Source organism: Stigmatopora nigra, chromosome 6 (assembly GCF_051989575.1).
Source record: "Stigmatopora nigra isolate UIUO_SnigA chromosome 6, RoL_Snig_1.1, whole genome shotgun sequence".
NCBI classification, from domain to species: domain Eukaryota; kingdom Metazoa; phylum Chordata; class Actinopteri; order Syngnathiformes; family Syngnathidae; genus Stigmatopora; species Stigmatopora nigra.
The window spans coordinates 8,539,817-8,552,850 of NC_135513.1; the positions used below are offsets into that span (position 1 = coordinate 8,539,817).

General features: G+C 40.8%; 2 protein-coding genes across 2 annotated transcripts; both read left to right on the top strand.

Moving 5' to 3' along the window:
* Nucleotides 1-250: 250 nt before the first annotated feature.
* On the top strand, nucleotides 251-8,985 carry naa15b (N-alpha-acetyltransferase 15, NatA auxiliary subunit b). Its single transcript, XM_077719185.1, has 20 exons — nucleotides 251-491; nucleotides 2,622-2,706; nucleotides 2,811-2,915; nucleotides 3,249-3,406; nucleotides 3,479-3,613; nucleotides 3,723-3,876; nucleotides 4,094-4,213; nucleotides 4,310-4,405; nucleotides 4,514-4,620; nucleotides 4,853-4,925; nucleotides 5,121-5,290; nucleotides 5,387-5,539; nucleotides 5,770-5,898; nucleotides 5,996-6,209; nucleotides 6,396-6,589; nucleotides 6,680-6,788; nucleotides 6,918-7,016; nucleotides 7,132-7,275; nucleotides 7,524-7,621; nucleotides 7,719-8,985. The coding sequence occupies exons 1-20, from the start codon at nucleotides 438-440 to the stop codon at nucleotides 7,917-7,919; spliced, it is 2,598 nt and encodes an 865-aa protein (XP_077575311.1). The 5' UTR covers nucleotides 251-437; the 3' UTR covers nucleotides 7,920-8,985.
* A 736-nt stretch (nucleotides 8,986-9,721) lies between these two features.
* LOC144198756 (ras-related protein Rab-33B-like) lies at nucleotides 9,722-12,051 on the top strand. The gene is made up of 3 exons (XM_077719947.1): nucleotides 9,722-10,374; nucleotides 11,277-11,455; nucleotides 11,575-12,051. The coding sequence occupies exons 1-3, from the start codon at nucleotides 10,057-10,059 to the stop codon at nucleotides 11,888-11,890; spliced, it is 813 nt and encodes a 270-aa protein (XP_077576073.1). The 5' UTR covers nucleotides 9,722-10,056; the 3' UTR covers nucleotides 11,891-12,051.
* Nucleotides 12,052-13,034: the final 983 nt, after the last annotated feature.

Here is a 13,034-nt window from a genome sequence, read left to right on the forward strand (position 1 = left end):
TAAGGATGATGATAACAATGATGATGACGATGATGGTGATAATAACAATGATAACAATGTAATAATGATTTTAATAATAATCAAACATGGTAATAATAATCAAAGTTATGCAATTCTCACTGCTGTTCGGCCCACCGAAAAAAAACAGTTTGATTTAAAATGAAACGAAAAGAGTTGGAAATCGTTGCTTTCTTGTCGTCCACCATTCGGCATAAAGCAGTGGCGGACGCCATTTTGAAGGTGTCAAGTATCTGTCAGTACGTCAGAGGGCGACTCGGCCGAACGAAGGCTGGACGAAAGCAGAGCAGTCGAACTTGGGACGCCTCGGAGCGAGTCGGGCCCGTTTCTCGGCTCGATTAGTCTGGCCTGCTCGCGCTAGCATTAGCTAACGTTACATGTGCTGAGGTCGAGGGGATCTGATCTCATCTGCTGCTACAATGCCGACAGTTACTTTACCACCTAAAGAGAACGCTCTCTTTAAGAGGATTTTGGTGAGTTGAGCTCCTAAAAGTGGACTCGCGAGAATCAGTGTCATTCCGGAGCGGTGACGAGTTTCCAGAACCACCGGTGCTACTCGGGCATGTTAGCTCGTGAGCTAGCAAAATGGAATCATTGAATGGGCTCGCGATCCCGGCCCTAAACGTCACTGTCACTAGAACCGTATCAAAATGGCCGGTTGGTGCTTTGTTGTGACGGTCTTCGTGATTTCGAGGTTTCTAATGAGCAAATGCGATGTTTAGGTGGGGTTCCGTGGCCAACATCACCACCAGTTAGTGGGAACGCTTCCTAGACTAACAGCTAACAAGCTAATGAAAGCTAAGAGTACGTCTCGTGGTACAACTGCGCGGAATTGGATCTCGAGTTGATCGTGGGGTATGCAGGGACCACCAGTGACCCGTTTTGTTGGATTAGTTGGTGGGCAAAGCGATGGGAAGTTCAACAATTCATCTCTTTGTCGCTCTTAATCTCTCTGCGGGGCTTTGCCTTTGTGGCTTAAAGGTCGCCGCGTGAGTTTAACGCAGTCCAGTCTTGGGTTCGAGCGGAACACGGGGGGAAAGTTAGGAGTGAGTTATCTGCGGCATGATTGTGTCAGCAATTCCGTCGCCCCTTCGGGGCTGCCGGTTGCACTTTGGCAGGCTCCCACCCATGCCCTCGCTCTCGACCCCCGCCCATGGTTGGAGCTGTCTGTTGTTCGCCTGTCGTTCGTGAATGTACACAATGTTGTTCTGTCAAGTCCTAGCAAATGCGTCCATGAGAATGTAGTGGAATCGAACACAATGGGATTTCAAGTGAGTCATTTGACGCACATTACTGTTTCCATGTTAGCCAAGTTCCACTTTGACAGTTGAGCTTACCAGATCCACCTGCACTTATCTGTCCAGAACAGAGCAAAACTTTATTTTCCCCCCAAGAGAAAAAAGAGAGAAAACCAATATCTTCTTGATGTTGAATTGTATTGGTCGTTTTCTCTCTCTCTCGATTATTTGAAATAATTTTAAGTTTTGAAGCGGTCTTCATCTCCAATTAAACTGCGTGCTGATGTTAATGAATGGTCACTGTCAATCTCTGCAAGTTTACATGCGTTGGACGTGTATTGTAATATCACGCAAGAAGTTGGACGTACATTGTACCATACTCCCACCCCACCATTTCAAATGGATTGGACATCATTGGCAGAGAATGAGTTAAATTGTCCAAACCCTTTCATTTCGACCATAAAATCTGTTGGCTTTCATCAAAGCTGACTATTTGTTCCCCGTCACTCAAACATTCCTTGTATATTATTTAAATTCTCAAACAATTGACAGAACAGTTCAAACATTCTCCTGCTTGTTCTATTACTATTCTCTTAACAATCTAAACAGCTTTAAGTCCCAAGGCTGCAAAACGCTTATGTTAAATGTCCATTTTAGAATATGTAAATGGGGCGCTAAAAAAGTGATTGCTGGACGGTTGACATCATTGCATAATTCTGTACTCTGAAATGCATGCAACTGCTTATAGTAATTGAGATTGTTGTTGTAATTATTAAAATGGAAGGTAAAACATTGTTCAAAAAAAATGCCCTACTTTAGTTGTGGGAAATGGCTGAGTTAATATTAAATAATTTATTAAATGCAAAGATAAGCTTTTGTAACACTCACATAACAATGCCAAACCGCAATATTTATTTGGTGGGTTAATCTAGAAGTGTTGGTTAAACCAGACTTAGGATGTACACTTTATTTTGCATTCTCATGATGTTATGTTATTTCCATGTAATTGGTTACCTTGCTTTTGTTTCGAAAATAATTTGAAGAGGATACCTGCTATGTATTTACTTTAGCTGTAGGCAGAAGCTAAAATGCTGAAGTGCATTCTGTACATGACTGCCTCATTGATCGCGGTCTCAGCTAACTCTTAACGCTCTTAGAGGATGGTATTATTTTATGTAGAAATGAAGAGAGAAAAAGAATTTAACCACCTCAAAATAGGTGAATTGAGTACAGTGTATTTTTATTCATTAGAATCTGACAAATACTTGTGTTATCAATATCTCATACATGTGTCAAGGACTTGGCTTTTCTATATCTTGTTCCTAATATCAATGTCTTTTTGCCCCTCCACCACTACTTGAATAGCGATGTTACGAGCACAAGCAGTACAGAAATGGACTCAAGTTCTGCAAACAAATCCTGGGCAACCCTAAGTTTGCAGAGCATGGAGGTAAGCAACCAAAGTGTGGTTCTTTAAGTGAAAAGATGTAAACATTAAATTGTTCCAGTTCAGTGTGTGGTAGTTACTGGTCAACATCCTGTTGCCCTTTTCAGAAACCCTGGCTATGAAAGGCCTGACCCTGAATTGTCTGGGGAAAAAGGAAGATGCTTACGAGCTGGTGAGAAGAGGATTGCGCAATGACCTCAAGAGTCACGTCTGTATCCTTATATACGTTAAAAATGGGATGCATTTCAAAGTAGGTTCTCTCATGGTCATGAATTTAATTTGGGTCAGGGCGTCCATGACACAGGGCCACGCAGGAAGGTTTGGATCTTGTTTGTCCCAGCAATGTGATTTGGTATTTCCTGAGTTTGGTACATAGTAATACTGTACAAAATAAACGCTATAAGCTGTCCATTCATCGCCCTTTTCATAAGGACTACAGCCCTTGCTTGAAAGTAGTGGAACTTCACACAGCCGAGCTGCCAAATCAACATTTAAATGTGTTTTGTCATACATTTTTGAGTTCCTTAACTCCCGGTGCCTCCCAGGCTGGCATGTATACGGTTTATTACAGCGGTCTGATAAGAAGTATGACGAGGCTATCAAGTGTTACCGAAACGCACTGAAGTGGGACAAGGACAACCTCCAGATTCTCCGAGATTTGTCCTTACTGCAGATCCAGATGAGAGATCTGGAAGGCTACCGCGTAGGTTCCAACACTGGAGCAAAAGCTTGATGAACATAATTATGACCCTGTGTACCACATTGTTATTTGTAGGAGACACGCTACCAGCTGTTGCAGCTACGCCCTGCTCAGCGAGCTTCGTGGATCGGATATGCCATTGCTTATCACCTGCTGGAAGATTATGAGATGGCAGCAAAGATCATTGAGGAATTTCGGAAAACACAACAGGTTTGGCTTACTTTTGTTAAAATCATGTTGCGTCAAATTCAAGATGAAAGTCTTGCACAAATCACTTATATTTTCTGCTTTTCTTTTCATATGTATTTGTTTTCTGTAGACATCTCCTGACAAGGTGGACTACGAGTATAGTGAACTGCTGCTTTACCAGAACCAAGTGCTGAGAGAGGCAGGTCTATACAAAGAGGCTTTGGAGCATCTGACGAATTATGAAAAACAGATTTGCGACAAATTGGCGGTCGAGGAAACACGGGGTGAGTTGAGGCCTTCAATATCAGACTCACTGCACAATAGGCGGTCCCTCTGCCCATTTTCACCTCTCAGATATGAGCATTGTTTCATGCGAAATGTTGATACGGCTTGGTACTGACTTTGAATTTGGCGGATGTTATGGACGGGTGTGTGATTTTGATTCAACAATGAAATCAGTTCAATCAAGGAGCTCAGTTGGAACATGTATTTCTCGTCTAGGGGAGTTGCTGTTAAAACTGGAGCGTCTGGATGAGGCTACCAATGTTTACTATCGCATGCAGGAGCGGAACCCGGAGAACTGGTCTTATTATCACGGCTTAGAAAAGGCACTAAAACCAAGTAAGACATCTAGGTTTTGGTGTTGGAATCACCAATGATGAGGAAAAAATACATTGTCATTGACTGGGAATCATGTCTTTATTGCCACTTTCTTAGGCAGCGTGGAGGAGCGATTCAAGGTCTATGAGGATGCCTGGGAGAAGTTTCCGAAAGGCCTTGTTCCTCGTCGACTTCCCCTCAACTTTCTTACTGGTGGGAGCAATAATCACTATTCTCCTAACAGTTTACTACTCACTCATCATCTAACAATATGTGTATTGTACATTGTTTATTTCATCAAGCAACATATTTATTCTATAGGTGAAAAGTTCCGAGAATGTCTTGACAGATACTTGAGGATGAACTTCAGTAAAGGATGCCCACCTGTCTTCACCACCCTGAAATCACTTTACAACGACAAAGAAAAGGTGACATTCCTGGCTTAGCGACAAACAATATTAATATTTGAAGAAAGCATCTCTCCTTCATCTACATCTTGTAATACAAGTTAAAAGTTGTGTGTGATGCAATTTGGAAAGGTTTGGCTTAACCATTGACGGGCAGTGCCAGCATTGTGCATTTGTTAGCAAGTTAAATGTTTCATCCATTTGATTGAAAAACCTGAAGTTTTATTAATGCATTCCTTATTTTTATTTTCAGGTGTCAATTATCGAACAACTGGTGGTTGGCTTTGAGAGGTCATTAAAAAGCTCCAGGCTTTTCAACCAAAACGGTAAGAACAAACATCTGAGCATGTTGCAATTTGAGATCTTGCTCAGAAACTTTCACCTTGACGACCTCCGGTCACTAAAAATAGTCTGCAGATAGTAGTACGAATAGTATTTGGTAGTTGCACAGCTCTTCCTCTTTGTGATCCGATGCATACATGTATCCAAGGTAAACTAACAATCTTCTTGTCCTGTCGCAGATGATGGTAAAGAGGAGCCCCCGACCACCTTGCTTTGGGTGCAGTACTTTCTGGCTCAGCATTATGACATGGTGGGCCAACAAACACTGGCTCTGGATTACATCAACACAGCCATCGAGAGCACTCCAACCCTCATTGAACTCTTCCTTATCAAAGCCAAGATTTACAAGGTAACCCTAACTCGCTGTCTTGTGATACATCTGCTTTCTGCATTTGTAAGTGTCACTTTTATATTGTTGTGGTATTGCGTGTTTATTCCTTGGCAGCATGCTGGGAACATCCGAGAGGCCGCTCAGTGGATGGATGAAGCACAGGCTCTGGACACTGCTGACAGATTCATCAATTCCAAGTGTGCCAAATACATGCTGAAGGCTGGCATGATCAAGGAGGCGGAGGAGATGTGTTCCAAGTTCACACGGGTGAGACATCGTTCACGAGTACATGCTTAAAGGAGCTTCTCATTAGTCTGCATCTCAGTGGCGTCTGTCCATGAAATAAATAAAAGGGTCCAGCACAATGTCATGCCATTTAGAGTGGGCTTTGAAACGAGTGTTTTGGAGCAAACCCTTCAATATTAGGAAATTTGCCAAGAATCATTAGTCACATAGATTTTCTCATTCATTCATACCCACATTTGCATGTTGTCCAGGAGGGAGCATCAGCAGTGGAGAACCTGAATGAGATGCAGTGTATGTGGTTCCAGACAGAGTGTGCACTTGCCTACAAGGGCATGAACAAGTATGGAGATGCTCTCAAAAAGTGCCACGAGATTGAAAGGGTAGGTTTTACTGAACTGTCGCGATATTTTACAGTTGCAATATGTGGTTATACTAACTTGCTTGTCACATTCATTCCACTCACCCTTTCTCATTCAGCATTTTGTGGAAATAACGGATGACCAGTTTGATTTCCACACCTACTGCATGAGGAAGATGACACTGCGCTCATATGTAGACCTGCTGAAACTAGAGGACGTACTTCGAATGCATCCATTTTACTATAAGGCTGCAGTCACAGCAATTCAGATATACCTGAGCCTCCATGACAATCCCCTGACTGATGACAGCAAGGAGTTGCAGGCTGACACTGGTACAAAAATGTTTTATAGCTCATTTTTCTTTAAATGATGTCTGTTAAGCTACAAATGATACAGTTTACACTGTAAATTTAATGCATAAGATGCATGCACTAAGCTTTTGAGAAATAGAAGCAAAAGTGCTGCATCATTATGTATATGATTTCCTTCAGTTATTTACCTCCACATTTACGTTGCAGCTAACCTGTCAGACAAAGAGCTGAAGAAGCTCCGGAATAAACAGCGACGAGCCCAGAAGAAGGCCCAGTTGGAGGAGGAGAAAAAGAATGCAGAGAAGGAGAAGCAATTGAAGAATCAGAAAAAGAAAAAAGAAGATGACGATGAAGAGATTGGGGGGCCAAAAGAGGAGCTCATTCCTGATAAATTGGTCAAGGTTTGTTTTAAAAGTATATAACGTAGGGTTTCACGTGGATAAAAGAGGTGGCAGTTCTGTTAACTGTTGTTATTGTCATCCTGTTTTCAGGTAGAAAATCCACTGGAAGAAGCGGTCAAATTTTTAATACCGCTGAAACACCTTGTTAAAGATAAAATTGATACACACCTACTGGCTTTTGAAATCTACTTCAGAAAAGGTTTGTCATTTTTACATCAATCGCTTGGAAAGTGGACTGTAGTTATTGTGTAGTCGTGTAATCGTGTCATCAATTATATAAACATGTTTTATCAATTTTGGTTTATTTGGTTATGGTTATTATCTCCAGAAAAGTACATGTTGATGCTCCAATCCATAAAGAGGGCTTTCGCCATTGACCCAGATCACCCATGGCTACACCAATGTCTAGTGCGCTTCTTTAAAGGAGGTAAAATAATTCAAGTTAAAAAATATTGGCACATTTCTGGCCATCTGTCTGTGCTCTAGTTATACCCTTGTGACCTCTGTGTTAAATTTCATTTTATTCCTTTCCCTTTGCTCAGTATCAGAGAGCAAAGAGCTGCCTGATGTGGTCCGGACAGTTTTGAAGCAAGAAGTCACCCGACTGTTTGGCGATAGCAATGCTAAGAGCTTCAATCAGGCCTTCCTCTCCAAACACTCCAATTCCATACCACACCGATTGGCTGGTAAGTGGTTTATTTTTTTTCTTGGGAGAGAAAAACAAAATTGAAAGTCTTTTGAATCCCAATTACGGTCATGTTCTTATTACAAATATGCCCCCAATTTGGTATTTCTCATTTAAATGATTGCCAGCTATGCCTAAGAGCAAAACACAGAAGAATTCCGAGTTAATCTTCCATCAGCACTGATCTAAATCCAATTGAAAGACTGGAATAATCTTAGAAATAAATTAACATTCTACCCTTCCTACCAGCTGCTAAGATGATGGTGTACTTGGATTCCTCGACACAGTCAAAGGCTGTTGAATTGGCCACTGCGCTTAATGAGTCACTCGAGAACAGATCGATCCAGGTATTTTTTATTAATAGAGTCATGTTCCACAATATATGATGCACTGTACTGTATACCATTTAACATCAATGCTTGTCTTTTGTTTTTTTCTCCCTAGATCTGCACAGAGGTCCTGGAAAATCTTCGGAGTGGCTACCTATGCGATTTTAAGGAGTGTGCCGAGTCGTATTGTGCCGAGTGTCACAAGCTTTACCCCTACACTTTAGCTTTCATGCCCCCTGGATATGAGGAGAACACCACCAAGATCGCAAACGGAGACGTTTCCACAGAAACTGAAGAGCTAGCCAACGAGATGTGAGCATGGTCAGACAAAGGGGGATGAGAAAAGGAATTGGGCCTTGCACAGAGCCTTGTGGTACGCCTGGCAGTCATTTTATAGAGCCAGACACACGGGAAGCGAAATAGATGTTTCCTTCTTTGGCTCAGCTTAAATTGGGTCTGACCCGGCATGGCTTGGCTCTTTCCCATATGCTGAAAATCAGGACTGTATGCGTGTTTGTATGTCATGGGTGTGAATGTTTCTTGAGCATGTGTGCGGTTTTGTTTATTTGTGATAAAGGAGAGGAAGATGACAAAATGGCCATTTTACTTTTTTAACAGTGCACCCGATTACACTGAATATTAATTGAAAGGAAGAAAGAAAGAAAAACAGTTTGTGGCAAATGTTTGGGTGAAACTGACCTGACTGGTTTCTCTGAGATGACAACCACTGGAGTTTGACTCTACTGCTTTTGCAAGCCCATTTTTTTTTTTACAAGCAAACCTAATTTAAAAAGATAATAAAAAAAGGGGAAGTGTCACTTGGGAGCAGCAGTTCACTCGGCGAGTTTGATCCAACAGGTCAGCAGGAAGCTTGAACAATGAGTAAATATGGACGATACGAACAAGTAGATGTTGAGGATATCCATCAAGCACAGGTGAATTTGAGTCTGCAGAAACAATCGTTTGAGAACCAGTGGTCGGTAGAGTAACAACACGGCCTGATTTAGCGGGAACGTGTCCTGAAACAGGTCACTCAACTTGTAATATTATGTTACTAATGTAGCTCTGTTACTACAGAGCGGCTAGAAGCGTAGGATGAAAAATGCAACTTAGTGTTTTCTCTGGATCTCAACACTCTGCTACTACTACTCGACATGTCTATATTTAGGAGAAAGTGATGGATCTAAGCAATATCATTGAAGCCTCCTGTCTGTCATGCAACAAGATTTTATGGTCTCCATTTTGTTTTAATCTACATTAAATATTTGTGCAGAAGGTTCTTCCATTGAAATACAAATGGCTCATTAATGGGGTCAGAATTTGTCATCCCAATCTGTTATCTGGGGTTAAACATTAAAATATAAAGATTTCAGCACCCTAAATTTGCCCCCCTTTTTTGTTTAACCCATTCCCTTTCTTGCCCTTCTCCCTCTAATTTGGGTTGTAATGTGAAAGATGGAATCTGAGATGGCAATGTAAGATATCTCTGGATTTTTGTATTAAAACCAAACAAAAGAAAACTTGTTTTTTTTAATCAATTACAGCTCTTGGTCTTGTTGGACTAAAAGTGTACTCACTCTTATGCACTCATGGATACTCATACAAGCCAGCAGGGAGCAGTATTGCTGCGATATGAGCTTTTAATTCAAAACTCGCCTATGTTTACAATCTAAAGTCATTCTCATCAAACTTTAATCAATATGAATCAAACAAACAAAAGATTTAATTCAATTGGGGACATTAAAAGTTTCTAGTGAGGTAAAACCATCCTTTGTCTATACAACCTGTGCTGCTTTGTAAATGATGTGCACAGTCAGAATAGTAAATACTCCAAAGCCTCTATCAATTTTAATAGGAAGAACATTCGAGAAGATGGGTTTAAAAATATAATTTTGATAATAAATTAAAAAGGCATGAATAATACATAATTTTAAAAAATGCGAATTAAAAAAATACATTTGAGGGGAAAAGGGGCGGGGTTCGGGACATAAATTCAAAGGAGTGACGCTTGTGTGTATTTTAGGACATAAATTGAAATTCCATGTGTAGAATTTCGAATTTAAATTGTTATTAGCGCATGTTTTTGTTTAGTTTCACAAAAACTCATGTGACTGCAAATTGACGTCCAATTTTAATTAATCATCCCAACCCTTCAAAATTGAACTGGATTTTAACAGGTGTTTTCAATCTCAATTTCCCTCTTTTACAAACCACCAGACATTAAATCAAATCAGCTAATTATAACTTATGAACAGATGTCCAATGTAGTGACCACGGTTTAATTATTAAAAATAATTACTTTAAACTCCATTGTGGGCTAAACGGAACTGTTCATACTTCAACTAAAACAAAACGGCGTTTTTTTTTCATCCCAGTACGCGGAACTTGTTTCGAATTTAGCCAGCCTACTTGGCATTCGTTGGCTGCCTGGAACTGTGCTGAATTCACGCCACATGGAGGTCGAGAACGGCGTTGCTAGCAAATGCGTCCATTCGATCGCGCAGCATGCAAAGAAGGCTTCCGACAAGACCACTCCGGTGAGGGCTAGATCTATGGAATCCTCTTTTGAGTTTTCCAATTCGTTGGGCAGCGTCTCGTCGTTGTTGAGTGGATGCAGGACCTTCAAAGTGCTCGTTATCGGAGACTCCGCGGTGGGCAAGACGTGCCTGACACACCGACTCTGCGCCGGTCATTTCCCCAGCGGCGTGGAAGCCACCATCGGCGTGGACTTCCGAGAACGACACCTCGAAATTGACGGGGAAATGATCAAGGTATGAATGAAATCATTATCATTTTGCCACTTTTGTCGGCTCTCGTGAAAACAAAGTTTGCCTCCATGCCGAATTGCATTGCTTTTCTAGCCACGTGCTTTCTAGAATTGTTTGTAAAGACGTGTTTGTTTATTATCAAGTTCATCAATGTTTTGATAACAAGATTACAATCTGAAGTACAAAAGGAAGAAAGTACAACAAGTTGTTATATTATGTATTGCTTGTGCACGATTTGCAATTTGTTTATTTATTTATTGGGATGTTCACTGATGGAGATAAGCAGAATATCTACTTATCTTCCCCGATCAAGTAAGAGTCTATAATAAACCAAACTACAGCCCCACATGTCAATTCGCCCCAGCACGTTAGAAACATTTAGGCACAAAGAGACAATTTAGAGCACAGGTGTCAAAGTGGTGGCCCGGGGGCCAAATCTGGCCCGCCGTATCATTTTGCGCGGCCCGAGAAAGTAAATCATGAGAGCCGAATTTGGGTTTTAGAATCAATTTTTTTTAATAGGACGGTAGGGGTCAAAAAAATTCTGTTGACTTAATGCAATGCAGGTTTTTAGTAAAGACTTGAGCAGAGTTCCCTGTGAAATGTACTGTATGAGGGTCGTATTTAATGTTGAATTTTAACAAATATTCCGTTGGTCATAATGGAGTGGCGAAACTTGCCATGATCACATCTGTAGATTTTTCTCTGTTCCCTTTTTGTGGTGACTTGCAGAATTTCAGTCCCCATACTGTTTGGCAAAGGGTATTTCATCATGTTTTTCTGCCATTTGTTTTTCTACATTCTCATAATTTCCTCTTTTATTCGCACGCCTCTTGTTCTTTTATTAGTAGCAACCACAGCAGAATGGCTCACATCGGTCATGTTTGTTTCTTCCGTCGCTTCAGCTCCAACTATGGGACACGGCGGGCCAAGAACGCTTTCGAAAATCAATGGTGCCACATTTTTACCGAAACGTGCATGCAGTTCTCTTCGTTTATGACGTCACGTGCTGGGCCAGCTTCAACAGCCTCTCCGCTTGGGTAGAAGAGTGCAGACGCAACTCTCTCGGCCAGGAAGTGCCCAGGTAGCCACGACCAGATGATCTATTTTAGTTATTGATCTAAATTTAATTCATACATACAAGGCCATTTGAATATGTAGTTCTTTTGACTGAAGAACTTGTTTCTACTACTTTGTGAACAGGTTCCTTGTTGGGAACAAGAACGATCTACGTGATGTGGTAAAGACTGATGGTCTGGTGAGCCAGGGGCAGGCGATTAAATTTGCCAAGACTCACAACATGATGTTTTTTGAGACATCGGCCAAATATTCCAGCAGATGGCGAAGTGTTGGGGAGGTCCCCTACCAGCAAGATAAGGTCGAGGACATTGTCAATGCCGTGGGTGCCAGACTGAAGAGACACAAGTGTCCGATCACAGCCTGCAACCTATCATACAGCGGTTCTTTTAAAGTTTTCAACAAGAAACCAGACGAGAAGCAGATGTGGAGCTGCTGCTGACAGACAGACCGATAGAACATTAGCCTAGTGTCGGCAGAAACTAATATAGATATTCTGATATTTATACTTTTTAATATTGGGCATGTCACTCTTTCAAGTGTTAAAGTTTTGTCATCTTATTGTTTATTAATGTGCTAATAAAATATTGTCAATTAAGCTGATCCTTGTTTTGCAAATTATTCAAACCTGGTTTATGAAAAGTTAATTTTTCTAGTTAAAAAAGTTAAAATGTCATTCCATTGAGTGTTTAGGACTCTAAAAATGCAATAAAGATTCGAACCTCTTAGTTTGTTATTGTTCATTTCTCTAATCTTAATCTATTGCAGTTTAAGGACAAGTTTTGTGAGGTCATGCTTGAATCATCGGCTTTGGAGGGAACTTGTTTTCATGTGTACATGCTTTGGAGAAAAAAAAAAGTCATAAGCACAACCCTATTGAGATGAGTTGGTGGTTGTCTGTGAAATTCCCCTGTGCTGTAGGATGTGATTGCTAGATAACCTGAGTTCAATGAATGTCATCTCGCACCTTCTCTATTTCTTGAACTGAGATTTCCGAACAATTTAGGCTTGAACATCCTACATACATTTTTTTTAATTATTTTTTTTTAAATCCCTGGAGCTAGACAAAGCGCAATTTGGCCAACTCGGCTAAATTTCACAAATGACCAAGTACATAACAGCATATCAGGTGGGCTAAAATTCACACTTGATTAAATGTGAGTTATGGAAGTGATGATAAATATATCACATGGCTTCTGTCAAATCGATGACTCAAAAGTTGTCACATGAGGCAAACATCATTTTGAATCAACTCCACATGTGAGCACGTGTGTAGAGCTTCAAAAAGAGAGTCGGTCAGCACGTGTGCTTGTCTTTGTGCGTGGACGTTTCAGATTCTATCACCATGGTGGAACAATTACCAACCAAATGGTAGATGACTCCACTCTAAGAGAAAATGAGGAGCAAGCAGTCACAGATCTCACCCTAAAAAAAATACACCAAAACAAAACAAATAGCATCTGTTTGCATAAATCATTCACATACAGTAAATAGATTGTCCACAAAAAAAAGATGGTAAGAGGGGTAACAAAATGAAAAACTCTTTAAGCCTCCAGTCGTGTTTCCTCATTTCAACAAGGACTTTG

What these genes read in the sequence shown, in the direction of transcription:
- naa15b (XM_077719185.1), top strand. Translation starts at nt 438, where the DNA reads ATGCCGACAGTTACTTTACCACCTAAAGAGAACGCTCTCTTTAAGAGG. An exon ending in CTCTCTTTAAGAGGATTTTG is followed by an intron (nt 492 to 2,621) that starts GTGAGTTGAGCT and finishes CTACTTGAATAG; the next exon opens with CGATGTTACGAGCACAAGCA. An exon ending in CAGGCTTTTCAACCAAAACG is followed by an intron (nt 4,926 to 5,120) that starts GTAAGAACAAAC and finishes GTCCTGTCGCAG; the next exon opens with ATGATGGTAAAGAGGAGCCC.
- LOC144198756 (XM_077719947.1), top strand. Translation starts at nt 10,057, where the DNA reads ATGGAGGTCGAGAACGGCGTTGCTAGCAAATGCGTCCATTCGATCGCG. An exon ending in TTGACGGGGAAATGATCAAG is followed by an intron (nt 10,375 to 11,276) that starts GTATGAATGAAA and finishes CCGTCGCTTCAG; the next exon opens with CTCCAACTATGGGACACGGC. An exon ending in CTCGGCCAGGAAGTGCCCAG is followed by an intron (nt 11,456 to 11,574) that starts GTAGCCACGACC and finishes CTTTGTGAACAG; the next exon opens with GTTCCTTGTTGGGAACAAGA.